This window comes from Falco peregrinus, chromosome 2 (genome assembly GCF_023634155.1).
Source record: "Falco peregrinus isolate bFalPer1 chromosome 2, bFalPer1.pri, whole genome shotgun sequence".
NCBI classification, from domain to species: domain Eukaryota; kingdom Metazoa; phylum Chordata; class Aves; order Falconiformes; family Falconidae; genus Falco; species Falco peregrinus.
Genome location: NC_073722.1, coordinates 39,589,781 through 39,605,120, shown reverse-complemented (window position 1 = coordinate 39,605,120; position 15,340 = coordinate 39,589,781). Strand labels below are relative to the sequence as shown.

Genomic DNA, 15,340 nt, shown 5'->3' with positions numbered 1-15,340 from the left:
GAAGGCTTCTTGTCTGTGGTCAGTCTGCAAAACAGTCTGTTGTATTTTGGTTATTGATTTCCTGCTTATGCTGTAGAAACCTGGTAGTTGGAGGAAAGTATTTTCATCAGGGGTGGAGAGCAAAATCTTGGTCTGTTCTGTGAGTTGAGTTTTGTGGGTATGTTCACGAAAGCATCTTGAGTTGCAGTTGAAGTGCAACATTGTATCTGATTTAATTTACCCCTAAATTTCTAAATTATTAAGATTTAGCTTTTTATTTTGGCCTTTTGTTTTGCATGCAGCTCTGTGAAAACAAATACCAGTCTTTAATTAAAAACCTTCTGATGGCTTCTAGTCAGGAGACTAAACCCAGGAAGCAGGAACTGACTTGGATGACGGAAAGGCAACCAGGAAGGTCTAGCAGTGAAGCAGCTTTCCATAGTCATCTGGAAAGGAAAAACACAAAGTCTCGTGGCTGGATGGCAGTAAAAGCAATGGGTATTTTTGCTCAGGGGCTGCATACCCATGGTAAATACATTGCTGCTTAGGAGGGCTGAGCAGTGAAATACACAGTGATGATGTGTAGATGCAGCCTCAAGAAGACAACTTTGCTCTTAGTTTGAATTTGGTTCCATTTTATGTGGTTCTCTGCGAGACCACAGAAAGAGCTTTTGTTGTGGAAAAATGAGGTTCTCATTCATGAGAGTTTAAAAAAAAAAAAGCAAACACATAAAACTTCTTCAAACTCATACTGCTCTACTCTTTGGGATTTTTTTTTTTTAATGAAACAAAGTTTGGCACCATGAATTAATTGGCTTTGAGATGGTTTAGATGTAGAACTGGACACTTCCACCCATTCTGCTCTGCCACTCATCTTGCTTTCATGTTGCTCTCTCCTGTCCAAGGCTGAGCTTTATTTGCTGCTTTTCCCCTGGGTTTTTTGATTCCAAGTTAGCCCAGCTTGTGTGTGCATGAGGGGGAGAAGTGGGATGGGGAAAGGGCTTTTTTACCAATTAGAATGTTGGTTGGTTTGTTTTTTTTCTCCAGTTGCTTGATTAACAAAGCTCTCTTTAAAATCCTGGCCTGGGTATGGGAGTGAGTAAGGTTTAATGGGGTTGCTTGTTTGAAGATATTTGGACTAGAAACAGCAGAGCAAGAAGTTTGTTAATGGCTTGTCTTCTGCTGTGCTGTCCCGTGGTGGCGATGGGGGATGTTGAGCTGACCTGTGAGCGTGCCAAGCTGATCAGGATGAGTTAAAGGATAACTAGCTGTCATGGGACTGCAGCTCATCCTGTTTCCTGGGATCTGGGAAAGAGAGCAGGCAGATTTTGGCTTCAATTGGTGTGATGGAGATTGAGTGTCATGGTGACAGTAGCCCTTCTGCTGGAAAGGTTGGGTGGTGGCTAAGCACTAGAATCTCCTTCATGGGAGACTTCTAAGAGGACCTTTTCAGGCGGTTCGTAAGAGCAATAAGGAAAAGCACATTTATGCAATTGCATTTTAGAGAGCTCATGGTAACTCAAACAAAGTGGAAACCACAGCCGATGAGTTGGGTCTTGTTGCCTGCCTTAGGGGAGGGAGGATGGACTCCAGCTCAGGTCTCCACACCTGGTCTCTGTGCACCCCGATTGTCAGATATGTTCTTGAGAACTGGCTTCTGCTTTGTGTTTCAGCCTAGGGAAGAAGTGCACGTGTATTCTCATTGTCCTTTCTTTGAAGTAGCTGTAGCAAGAGGGTAATTATTTTTTTTTAAAGTGGAGATGAAAGAAGCAAGCACTGAAATAGTTTGTTGGCAGACAAGTGGTTGGCCCTAGGTGACCTCACGCCATCAAGTGCCTGGTGGTATCTGAGGAAAGGACGCTTTGGCCACCATCTTCTAGCAAGCCCATAGTGCAGTGCCTGCTATTGGCTGTGTTAATTTTCTTGGTGCCTAGCCTAGCCTGCATGTTCAGACTTTTTGGGTTTTTTTTTCCCAGGAAGAAGGCTAGGAGGATAAAGCAATTTTGCTTCTTGGAGAAAGCCTTCGGAAAGCCCCAAGATGTTTTCATACAGATCTTTTAAGTTTCATGAGGCTGGAAAAGCACCTCTTTCCTTACTGGGTTGCAGCATTTCTGGTTAGTTTTTGTGTGTCCACTTAGATTGTTGGCCACTAGCGTTTGAAGTCAACAGCTCTGCATGGTAGAGTTCGCTTTTTTTTTTTTTTTTTACCTCAGGACCTTACTGCACACTTCCATGGCAACCTGAGTGAGGGCTGTTGTCCTGACCCAGCTGGAATGGTCCTGCCCTTGCCCTGGGGCTTGTCTGACCACAGAACCGATGGGTTCAGGCAACACCACCACCTGAAAACAGATCCCTCCTTTACGGCTTAGATTTCTGGCACTCCTAGCTCCCCGATCAGATGGCTGCAGCGTCGGGTGAGTGTCAGCGCTGGCACAGGGCAGGAGAGGAGGGGTGGCCATGGGAATGAGATTGCAGCAGGATGGGTTTGAGCTGCTGAAACGTGTCCTTAGCTGGGTGTCGCTGAGGCTGATCAGAGCAGGAGACCAGCACTGTACCTGAGCCAAACAAACAATGACCTTGGGCTACAGGACTGGCATCCTGAGAGCATCTGCAGTGTTGCAAACTTAAACCTGTGCTTCGAAAATAACATTTGTATCAATCAATTTTGAACTTACAGTCTCATTCCCCTTTCCTTGTGCCTTGTAGTGTCATTTACGTCTTTTGTAAAGTGGGTGTAAAATACTGTTCTATTAAATACTGTTTCTCTCATTGTGAAATGCATATCGCAACAATAAAGGTAGTGAAGAAATTGGGACCACTTAAATTTAAAAATCTCCCCCATCTGTTCTTGTTTAAACCCCGTGCTTAGAACTGCTCTGAATTCTCTTGTTGCTGTTTGGTGTTGAGCAAGTGCAGAAGGATGGGCAGTGGGAGAGGGATGATGGTAGGTGGGAGCGCTCAGGATAACGTGACAAGGGGCCAAGTGAGTCACGCGCTAGTCATGTCGCTCCCTGCACCACTGGCAAGCATCAGGCCGTAGTGATGTGGAGGACAGTGGCATCTGCAGAGATCTTTTATACTGAAAATAAAAGTAAGGGAGCAAAATGTCAAGCTCACAAAAGCTGGAAAGTACCAGAATTAGTGTTAAGTAAATCGATGCTAATTAAAATCCACTAGGCTTTTTTTTGGGGGGGAAGTTATGTGAAGCTATTTTGTTTAGTTGTGGGGTTTTCTTTTTTTTAGTGCAGAACATGGAAAAATAACAGCAGAGTTTTGTAAGCAGCTGAGAACAGGGTGTTGTGACATGAGGTGGTGGACAGCAGTGTTGCTGCAAACTGCCATTGGAGAGGGATTTCTGCCTCAATAAGTTGGTAGTATTACTGGTATTTCTCAGTGCTTGATGGATTCAGCAATGAAGAACCAGCATGTTTCATAAAATTATGCTAGGCTGTGATCAAATGCCATTCACACTGCTGTATCTGTATTCTGCTCCTGTAGTTATTGTGTGTTTCGGCATTACAAATGCAAAAAGAGATTTGCCTGCTCGTGGGTGGAGAGCACCCAGGGCAAAGGGGTCCCAATATTCACGTGGAGGTCCGTGACCTGTGTCCCTTCTGCATCCATGATGGGCTGCAAATGCTGCTGGGTAGAGGCCATGGGGGAGACAGGGGCTGCTGGACCAGGCTGCCCTGGGTCTGTTTGGCCTTGCTGATGTCCAGATGAGAGTTTAGGCTGCAGAAAGGCAGCACTGGCACTCAGCCTACATCTGCATCCAGAGGGAAGAATCCAGACTGATGTTGGAGTAATGATGTACATGTATCCTCAGTGCTCTTGACGTATCATTGTTTCATGGTCTGGTGCTTTGAGCTTGCCTAAATTAAATTTTGATTTTTTTATTTTTTTCTAAATACTGAGTCAAAACTGCTCTCCTTTCCTTTGGAGCTGCCAGAGATCTTTGCAGCCTGTTTCACAGACATCTCCCTCTTCTTTCAGATTGTCCTCTGTTCTCTGCATCCCTTCCTGGTCCTTCAAATACTTTTGCTGCTCCTGATGAAAGCATCTTCACCAGCTTTTGCATAATGTTATCCCTATGCAAGTGCATCTAGACTGGTTTTTTTCCAAATGTGCCACTAAGAACAAGCCCAAACCACAAAGTTACAGTTTCTTTTACGTATGTTAAGGTTCACAGTCCATCTTCTGCTCTGTGTTTGTGGAGTGACTGGCACAATGAAACCCAGACCTTGTTTAGTACCTAGACAATTTGGCAATAAATGGAAGAGGTAAAAGTGGGTTTGTACTTGGTCTCATCTTTTACCTTTCTTATTCTTCCTATCAAGGAAAACCGACTTGTTCCCTTATTAAATCTTTAAAGTCTCTTTAGAACATTTGAAAATACAATTTCACCTATCTTTTTTTTTTTTTTTCCCAGAAGCATATGGGTGGAGGAGTTTCTTCATGCTAGTCTGTCCCCAAAATCGGGGACCCTGTGGTGCTGGTGGCCATGTGAGATGGGTGCTAGCGGGAATGAGGACAGGCAGCACACAGGGAGTGCACTAAAGATGTAGGGTGGCAGTTCCTTTGACTGCATTGCTCTGTGTGGGAGGTCTGGCTGCATGTTGGGTTTTTGTGGCTTCACATATCTCCCAGGAGTCCCATACGGAAGCAGGCATATTTCATTTTTGAGGGAAAAGTAAAGGGTATTTTAGCAGCTTGACAGTATCCCTTTATTAAAGCATCTATATTGGTAGCCTGTTAATAGCAATGCTGCTATTAGCTGGGTCCAAATCCTCATATTTTCCTTTCAGACTTCCTATCACAAACTACCAGTGAATAGCTTCTGCATTACTTCTTTTTAGTTGCTACTTAGTTTTGCAGAAGAAAGAAAACCTTTCTCTACAGCAGGTGAATGGCAATTTCTAACTGTACATGTTTTCGTTTTTTTTCCCTATCTTCCAGACTTCATTTTATGGCAGATTCAGGCACTTCTTGGACATCATTGATCCGCGCACTCTCTTTGTTACTGAGGTAATGTATACACACCTTGTTTTCTGAAAGTACTGTTTATTAGACAGGTTTAGATTAAAAACAGTTTCTTCTGTGAACAGCAGAAGTAATGAAGCCAGGTTTCCAGTGGATTTCTGTCTCACAGTTGATTGATTGCCCAACTAAGTGCTGTTAAATCCATAGCATAAACTTGCTTTTTATTAGACATCAGTGAATCCACGCCTGGCGGTCTCCCTTCTCCCTCTAGTAAGTGGTGAGACCCTGAACTCATTTCAGTCAAACTTGCCAGTGCAGTCTTCTCGGAAGGAAAATTCCTACAAGTCTTCATGTAAGAAACCTGACCAAACGAAAAAGGCAGGTGAGTAGGTGAGAGCAAATATTAATTCTCATGGAGAAAGTGAGCTGGGTGGGTTTGCACCGCAGTCTTTCAGTGGCTGCACTCACAAAGGCATTTTCTGAGCAGTCTTGTAGTTCTTCTGTGGTTATTACCCTGTTAATAACTGAGTTTTGGGTTTCTGGCCCAATTTAGCATTGTCCAGCATTATTGAGCTTCTCTGCTTTCTAAAATAGTGAGTAATAGTTTGGGGAATCCTTTAGAAGAAATATTTCTGTTGGTGATCGTAAGTTTTGCCTGTTGGCCAGAAGACTTAGGATTTTGCTTTCAGTGAAGGGAAGCTGCTTTTCCTTTTTTCATCTCTTTTCTCTCAGTGGGGTAGTGTAAGATGAAAATAAACGTACAAGGAATTCTCAAAACACATGGAGCTGAACTGCTTTTTGTAGCTAGTGGTGAACTGAGTCCAGTTCCTTGCACCCTGTGATTGCAGGGGGGAAAAAGACCTGATGCAACTTTAAATAATCTTTCTTCTAAATCAGCTAGCTTTTTTCAAAAACGTGAGGCTAAGATGTATCGTGTCATTTATTTTGAGTACTTTTTGTATGTGTGCTCAAGAGAACTGCAGACATTAAAGCAGCTGTTCTTATAACATCAAGTTGAAGATTATACTTTCCCTTGTAAAAGCACAGGCTCAGATCACATCTGAGATCAATTTTCAAAAGCCACCAACCTCAATATGGAACTCAGCCTGGGGACGTAACCTGCTAGGAAAAGAATGTTGCAATTCCAAAGAGACTTTGTTGTGTCATGATAAAAGTAATTAAAATCACAATATTACCTGAGGATGCAGTGCACTTTGCAGATGCTGGAGCTGCTATTTAGAGATGTAAGCACATATACCAGAATAAAAACAATTCTACACATTAAAGGCTTGATGCTGCTCTTACCTTAGCAGAGATCTGGTGTTCAGTGCATCGTGGTGTGTATCGAAGGCATGTGTTTGACAGCATGGGGAATCCTCCAGTGTGCATTTGTGCTGACTGTATGAGGTTTGCAAGCTCTCTTTACGTCATTTCATAATTTTGATTCTGAAATTCATAAATGGATGGGAGGGGCCTTCACTACCTAATGATGCAAAAGGGAACGGGGTGCTGGAGAAATGAGACCGTCTTTGTCCATTTTTGTCGTGCACTGAGAGTGCTAATGTAACACCTAAAGGCAGTGAGGAAACTAATGCTTAGCAGTGGATCCAGCCAGCCACTGAAATCCCCCTCTCTCACCAGGTGAATTTGCACTGGAAAGTTTTGCACAGTTGGTATTTGGTGGGTTTCTGTGAGCATGTGCTTCCCAGCCTACTGCTTTGGGGCACGACGTCTGGGACAGGATATGCTTGGGATATTTGAGGAGGAACATGGGTTCTGGGTTCCAGGCAGCTGCATCAGGTGGTCCAAGTCACCTGAGTCAAGGTCACTTGGACAGAGGTTCTTCTGGTATGACAGAAGCAGATGATTCTGCTAACTTTGTTGGTGGATTTTGTTATGCCTCAACTGATTTTCTTTTCCTCTTTTTGGAGGAAAATTCTGTTGGGTGTATAACATCCATCCAGTTTGGTTTAGTTAAAATTTCTCTTCCTTTGGGAATGTTTCCATGTTCTAATAGTAATCCTCACCTTTCTTAAATCTCCTTTTAAGCCTGTAGTGTGTGTATGTATGTAGTCTGTTGGGTTTTTTTAAGCTGGATAACTTGCTGTGCACAATGCAGGACCAAACTAGTCAATTTTACAATGACAGTAGTACAGAAAAAAGAGAATTCTCAAGCCTACTTCTTGAGCATCCCTCAAGTTGGGGGATATGAGTGACCTTGACTGAGTTAGTGGTTCTACTTTTTTCAGTTATGAAATAGCTTTAAGAAAGCGGCACTGGGTTCCTGTTTGGGATGGAGTAAGCTCTTTCACGCTATGGTTATGGTAGTATAATGAAACAATTTAAACTGAGGACTATAACCAGTCTGGTTTCACTGTGTGCCCCAAACCCTGTTGTTCTGTCTTCCCATTTTGTTACCTCCAGCAGCAAACAGTTCTGGTTCCGTAATGAAAACAGGTACTTTAGATCCTGAAGGGCTCACTTTTCCCCTTCTTTGTGAACGCCTTACTTTAAGGGCTGAATCTCTTCTGCCCTTTGAGGGTGCTCACCTTGCTTGTCATGCTCCATCGGGTATAGAGGATGGCTAGACTCTTGGGTAAGCTATCTGTGAGTTGGGTACTTGCTTTGAACTTCAATGAGATGATCCCTCCTTTGGCCCAGCAGCATGCTTTTTTACGTTTGTATTGTCACCTTTTCAAACTGTTACAAGTTTTCGAAGAGGTTGGTAAGGTTGAGAGTACAGAGTGGTCAGCTGGTGTAACAATTTTCCCAGACACCTTTTGACAAGGTTCACCTTAGAAGGTGAGACCTAGGGGAAAAAAGAGCAAAATTCAAATGGCCCAATTTTACCCTGGACATGGCTGTCAAGATCTGAGTACCTCAGGCAATTCTGGACCCCAAACTGAACCTCAGCAAATGAGGGAGGTTTGGTGGTGTTCTTAGAGGGTCTGACAAGCATAGGTCTGAACATGGTCTTCAGGAGTGGCTTCGTGGCTTTCCAAGGTAGGAAATGGCCTCCAAGCATTTTCTTTGGGAATTTGAATTACATGATAGTGATGCTTCACCAGACCTTCTGCAGCACACTTTTGAAGTCTACATGAGTCCTCTTTCCCTAGAGAGGTCTCTTGGTAAAATAGACATGAACACCTGAGGTCACGGGAAGCACTTTGCAGAGTAGAAAAGCTGCTTTGTTGACTGTCCTACTTGCTGTGCTCTGTATATCTAATCTTGTGCTTTAATATAATATACTTTGGGTGTGTATATGTACAACTAAAAGCTGTTTCGTTTCCTTTGATAATTTAGGTGGCAAATTAAAATCTAGAAAGGGTTTGATGAGAAAGCAGCCGTTTATGGATTGCTCCTTCCCGCTGACAGATGGCTGCATCTTTCAGGCCTGGGGTTCTCGGGGAACAAATAAATTGCTGTTTGTCTTGGAGGAGCTCACTAGCAAATGGAAAAAAAAAAAGTAGATAAATGAGTCTCTAATGAGAATGGAGGTTAATCCCATGGAAAATGCTGGGAAATGTAATATTATTTTTTTCCTACATCCTTTTTTTTTAATTGCAGTGTGTTACATCATTGCGTCCTACTGGTGGCTGTGTTTGGAGGAAGGATGCAGTGATCCCTCTGAGTGGGGGAAACCAAGCACAGTAATATCAAGTATAATTGGCCTCAGTGACAGTCCTCTCTTACTCATTTATTTTTCAATAAAGCAAATTCTTAACATAATTAAAAACTTCCTTGTCTTTTAGAGGTTCTTAAGCATTAATCCTCAAGGGATGCATACTGAGTACTGGATTATGTTGTAGCTGTACTTTGCAGTCTGTGAACTCACAGAAAGAAAGTGTGTGCTTATGCTTTTGCATGCGGCAGGGGCAGTTGGAAGCTGGCTGCTCCCGTTTGACCTTCAGTGGGTTCTGGTAGAATAATTATCTGTATCAAACTTACCTACCAATTTTACTTGCTTTCAGAGCACATATGATACTGAAAGAAGGCACCAACCTCGTGTCAATATTGCATGTAACCTCCAAAGAGGAGGTTTTCTTGTGTGCTAATTTATATCATTACTGGCTTTCTAATGAAATAATTTTTTGGCAGCTGCAAATGTGCAAAGTTTTCCAATAAGCAGGGAATGTGTCATTGCAGAGGTCAAGCCCAACAAGTCTTGTCGCCAAGACCATGAGAAACCCCTCAGTGGGTGTAATGCCTATTTTCAAAATGTGTGAGGTTAAAATGATTGAAATAATACTTTTAATTGCTCTGTAATTAAGGTTCATCTAGAGAAGCAGTAGGGTCCAGCAGATATTTTGATAAGGCTAACTTATCCCATCTGACATTAGCCTGGACAGACTGTTAACACTCTGTGGGAAGCTCTACATGGAGAAAGCTGTGGATCTGATAATAATTCAAAGCAGAAGTGAAGTAAGAATTAAACTGAGCTCAGAGGGGCTGTGTGTTATCTGTTTTTGCTTTATCTCATTGTTCAAAGCATAAATCTGCAGAGCACTGAGCATCTTGCATTCCCATATTTGGGTTTAAAATGGAAGCAGGATTAGATGTATGTTATTTATATGAACGATACCTTCTTACTCAGCAGATTGACTGTCTGTGTTTATTCAGTGTCACATCTGCTGGCTCTACTTGAACAAAAAGTTTCTGGCTCCTGTTGTCTGTCACTGTAGATCCAATACAATAGGGCCAGCTGGAGTCAAGTCTGCCGTATGTATCATCCGTAGCATAGTGAGACAAAATCGGAAACGGTTGAATCACTGATGGCAGAGCACAGCTGGATTTCTGTACCCACATGGAATTTGCGGGGCTGGTGGCCAGAAGACTTGCTTTGGATCAGGTGCCTGTAAGTCATCATTGGTCCAAACCTGAAACTAGTGAGTCACAGGCACCCACTGGATCATCACTGGGCTAATGTGACCTCAAAACTCCAATACAAGCCCTGTACAAGCAGAGTGAGATGCAAACTGTTCCAGTGTGCCCTGTCCCATCAGTGGATTTTCTTTTAAAAGCCTCAAATGCAGAAATTGACTCTTTTTTTTCTGTTGATTTTGTAACAGTAATGTTGTTGTGCTACTGGCACAATGACTGTTATTACGGTCTGTATGTGCACATATGGGTTTCTGGAGGCAGCTCTAAGCCATGTGTAGGCATCAGCTGAGATCCAAGAGAAGGCAAAGCACAGATCTTTCAGACAGAAACAGTGTGCCCTTGAGCAAGGAGGACAAGGTGAAAAATGAGGACAAGGTGAAAAATCAGTACAAGAGCTCACATGCTGGCTGGAAGTGTCACACATGTTCACGTGTGCGGTCATCTATGGGACCTAAGGCGGTTGTCCTCTAACCCACCAGGGTGCTGGAGTGATGGCCATGAGGGACATGGAGTGCCAGTGAAGGGTTCCTGGAGGTGGCCATCATCTCAGTGTGATGTGGGCTACTTTCCTGCTGGCATCTCTGGTTTTGTTCTTTCTCTTTCTTTCTTTGGTGTGCCAAACTAAGCCCCTAATAACACAGTCCTTCAGCAATTCTTTCTACAAAGGCTAAAACATTCTGCTGATGTAGCCCTGCCAGCCTGCTCCAGGCAAGGACCTTCTGAGTTAACGCCTGTTGGCCTGAGTCAGGGCTCAACAGGTTACATTAGCTCTCTGTGGTAAAACCTGTGGGTTAAATCTAAGCTGGTTTGTTCAAACTGAGTCAGGTAGTGGGTTTTGGCCATGCAGCCAGCAGATGTGGCTTGTGCCATGCAGGTGAGTGCTGTTCCTCTCCAAAAGGTGCCTGCTGGCAGCTGTCCTGGCCCATGGCAACTTTCAAACTGTGACTGGGAATCACTTCACAGAGGGCTGGATGGTCTGAATCAAAATGATGCCAGAGATCATGCTGATACAGGCTCATGCCTGGGCTCTGACTTGTTTAATAGTGCAGCTGTAACAATTGCACCCAGGTTCGTGGATCAGTGGTAGCCCACTGCATACTTCTCATGGGCTTAGTGAACTGAGCTGTAGTTCAAAAGCTGGGTGTTTCCCAGCTGCATCCAGCATGAGGCAATGATTGAGCCTTTTTCCAAAGGCGGTTGTACCTGGGTAGTGTTTCCCAGGCGGACGTGGCTGCTGTGGTGGAGGACCAAGTGTGGAGTTTGTGCTTCTGAATCACTGAGCATGGTAGATCCCTGGCACTGCTTCCAGGCTTAGGTTTGTAAGAACATCCTCTGGGTGCAGATGGTCCGTCTAGCACCCTATTGTGATAGCTGAGACCCCATCATCCACCACTAGAAGTGCTCTAGTTTTTATGAGGAAAGGGGTATGAAAGATATGATACATACTAGTAAAAACTGTGGTTGTGGTTTTTTTAAGTGATGCTGTAAAAACTCAAGTGACACCTCTTCCTACAGATAGCAGCAGAGAAGTCAAGCAACAATAAATATTGAAACAGTAGCACAACCTTGTAGACAGGCCTCTTCCCCCCCTCCCCATGAAAATGGAAATGAAGTGTAATCTTAGACATTATCAACTACTATAATAATGCTGTATCGTGCTAAAAGCCAGGGAATGGAGCTGGTTGGCATTTGGAGCTGTTGCACGCTGTAAAGTTATTTCCTTTTTTTGGAGGCTTTGGTTAAAAGAGCGTGCTTGACTTTTCTAGTAGGGATACAGGGCAACTGTGTCTTTTCGCCAATGAAATTTTGAGGCTGTGGGTTGTTTTGCTAAAACTACCTGAACACCTCAGAGCCATGTGAAAGGAGTCTTCTTAATGTGGTCCTTGCATTTAACACTTTTGTTCTCTTTCTGTACCACTCTTTTTTTCAATCTCGGGAACCATCAGCAGTGTTGGTCTAGGACTTTTTTTCTCTGAGAAAGTTCCCTTCTCTCCCCATGGAGCTGAAAGAGGAAATTCATGAAGACTGTAATTTTAAAAGCAAAATCGGGCTTTTTTGTTTTCTGTTTGTTACCATACTAAACAAGATGGGATCTGGCCAGGGTTGTTATAGTAACTACTAAGATTTCCTCAAGAGAAGGAGAAAAAAATAGAACACAGACCCATTCATCTATTACTTCCAGTTTTTCATTCAGAGTTACATGCTGTTCTGTGGAGATAATTTGCAAGACACACAGTGTAGGTAATTTCAGTGACAAAAACACATACCAGTAATGAGCACAAATGGCTCTCCAGAATGTTGTGCTGGCACTCCTGGGTTATTTTCTAGCTTTGGAGGCAAGAAGGGTTGTCTTCCCTGGATCTGCAGTCATTAGTCATTCAGCTGTCTGGCTTTTCACCTCTGGATTATTGGGACGTCTACAATATTATACAGTGATATTTCATTGCTACTCATGCTAGGCAATAGCTTTTTCTTAGTGTGATATTTTTAAACAGCCATGAGGACAACAGGGGAAGGTGCTGTCAAGAACAACTTCAGAGGCTCAAGTCCGGTTGTGATCTTGTATTATATTTCTTCACAGGTTGGAAATGCCTGAAACAGCCTGAAAATCCCATTTGTTTCTCATGTTTGCAGTGCTTCATAGTTATCTGGTGATCAACCAATGCTCTCAACTGGTCTTTCTTGTAGCTGGTCGTTTCAGCTACAGAGCTTTGAGGGTTTTGCAGAAATTTGAGCCTGCCGAGAGGAGCATGGCCACATGCTGTGCTGTTGGATTTCATCCCACGTGCCCATTTCTCAGAGTCAGCTTTTCTTCTCTACCCAGTTCCTCAGCCCTTCTGGAGGAACAGTGCGTCACCCAGTGCTCTATCACCAGAAAATATCATCCTAATCCATAACTATTCCTCTTTTTGCCCAGTGTCGAGAGGACTTGGCTTAAATAATGAGGACTTACTTTTCTGTCTGGGTTATTGGATAGATGTGGAAAAGTATGGCCAGTGACTGGCCTTATCCATTGAAGTACTCAGGATGCACTTATGCTCCTAAAGAATGCAAGCTCCTTCCAGGAAAGGACGCATGTATTCACTCTATCACTTGCATGTTTTTTTTTATTAAGATAAGTTTAAATTTAAAGACAGATTTAGCATATATATGCATAAGGGAAGGGGGCTAAGAGTTATGACACATTTTTTTTGTTGCTATATACAGCTTGTCTGTTATGTCTACTTGGATGATGGTAGTTTGGTTCAAAGGGATACAAAGCAAGCAGCTGGAGGAGAAATCTACTGGAGATCACTAAATCTGCAAAAACCTCATCAGGCTTGGCTGAAAGCAGTGGGAGCCTGGAAGGTGCTTAGGGGAGACATTATTTCTGCTTTCTGCCTTCTTGCTTTTTGCCCTGTGCACTGTTTGTGGCCACTGTTGGAGAAAGTTTGAGTCATGTGGATGCTTTTCCTGAACCAGTAATGAAAACTTTTATAGGTTAAGTAATTCTGATTTTTGGAGCAAGGCAGTGTTTCCATAGCCAGCTTTTTAGGTGAAATGAGTGGTTGCTTAGCCTTTGAAGAAGGGGGGGGGGAGGGGGGGAGATTCTTGAATACACTCGATCATACTTCACCTTTGATATTCTTGTAAAATGTATAAAAACTGATGAATATAACTTTCTGAATTTCACAGTGCCACAGTAAAATGGGAGTAGAAGAGCAAAAGAAAGTGCTCACACCTAGCACTAAAATATAGTCTAGAGTTGGCCTTAACTGTTTGTCTTTGAGACCCTTCAGGATCTCATCATAGCCTTGTCCCCTTTGGAATGGGGAATGAGCGCGCCAGCAGCCAAGGGTGATGCCTGGATCTGCAAGTGGACCTGAGCCCCATCTGGTCAGAGAAATCCAGAGCAGCTCTGGGAAGTCCCAAGCAAGAGGCTTTGCAAAGTGCGAGAAGGATGATGGGCAGCTCTTTCTGCAGGGGCATGTCAGGCACAGAGCATGGGACAAGCTAAGTCAGAGAGAGCCAATTTCAGGCCAACACACCCAGAAATAGGGCAGAAAACAGAAAAATTATCACTTGTTGCGTATGTGTAGTGACACAGGGCTATGAGCTTTGGCTGGTAGTGCTGACCTCAGCTTTATCACCCAGCATGAACAAACCCCATCTCTGAGCCCACATTTTGCCAAGAATATATAGATTTTTGCAGAGGTCATTTCTATCTGATGCTAAGCCTCATTTGACGTCTTTGTACAGACTCTCTGCTTCTGCTGAGTCGCTGCTAATCAGTGCAAGAACATATAAAATATCAAGGCTGGAAATAATGTGGTGCTGATGATGTGAGCTCAGCCAGTGTAAAAACAGCCATGAATCCCATCCCAGCCTGCTTGCTCTGCTTAGTGAAGGAATTGCCACTATTCCATATGTCTTGCATGTTGAATGTTTTTAAGGACAATAGTCATTCATTAATTGCTGCTTTCAGGTTGGCGTAACTGCTGGCGCTTCCAAGGAAACAACAAAGTACTCTTTGATGTTTGCATGAAAGGGAGAAAGGAGTTTCCCTGCAACTGATCCCATGGATGCAAGCTTGTAATGAGCTCAGGGGCGCTCGCCTTATTTACAGGAGGGTTGTGAGAGTGGAGTTTGCAGTGACGACAAGGAGCCTTGCCACGATTACACTAAAACCACAGGGCTTTAGATGAAGCACCATGACACTACGTGTTATTTCAGAGAAAATATTCTGTATTTATGAAATGTCCTTCAGCACTAATATTAGAAAAGCTGCCAAAACAACAGCTAGTGCAGAAATGTCAAGCCGAAGTCGATGTTACTCATCTGGATGACAGATAACCTGCAGGAGGGGTTTGGGAACGTTTAGTTGAGTGATTTTTTTGGCTTAAATATTTGAGAGCCATTACTCAGTGATCTGGTGCTTGCTGCAGGCTTGGATAAGCAGATTTAACCACAGCGAAGCTGCTCTTCATATCCTAAGTTGTTCTTCTTTAGCTTGGTCTAGTCAAAGACTCTACCTGTCTGCTTCTGTCCTGTGGGTTGTGTTTTTTTTTTTTTAATTTCAAGAACTACACAGAGTATATATGTATATACTCAAGTATGCACACTATACACACACTATATATATATATATGTTAAAATTATTATATATATAGTTCTTGAAAGTATTGTGTGTGCGTATAAACCTTGAATGCTTCAACTGCAGAACACTTTTCTATATATAAGAATAACTGTTCTGGGAGTAAATTGATTATTCTGACAGACTGGTAGCATGGCTTGATGCTCTTGTCATCCCGTGAACACATGAAATGTATTTAGTCTTCTATTTTATCACAATGTGAGGAAGATCTTTATTTACACATGCCTGTATTTGAATCACTGGTGATAGTCAGATTCCAACTTTAACTGCACTGATGACTGACTTCGGTAATTTTAGAGAGGATATAACTGATTTGCAGAACCCCCGTCTGAATGAGTGTGTAACAGGCGCTGTATAAAAGCAGCA

The 15,340-nt window shown here is 43.0% G+C and overlaps 1 protein-coding gene across 2 annotated transcripts in view; it reads left to right on the top strand.

Moving 5' to 3' along the window:
* The window catches only part of SFXN5 (sideroflexin 5), a 109,187-nt gene that overhangs the window by 7,625 nt on the left and 86,222 nt on the right, over positions 1-15,340 (top strand). For both annotated transcript variants that reach the window (XM_055797140.1, XM_055797141.1), the window contains exon 2: positions 4,936-5,004. In XM_055797140.1, the coding sequence (XP_055653115.1) occupies positions 4,936-5,004 (69 nt within the window). The remainder of the gene's footprint in view (positions 1-4,935; positions 5,005-15,340) is intronic.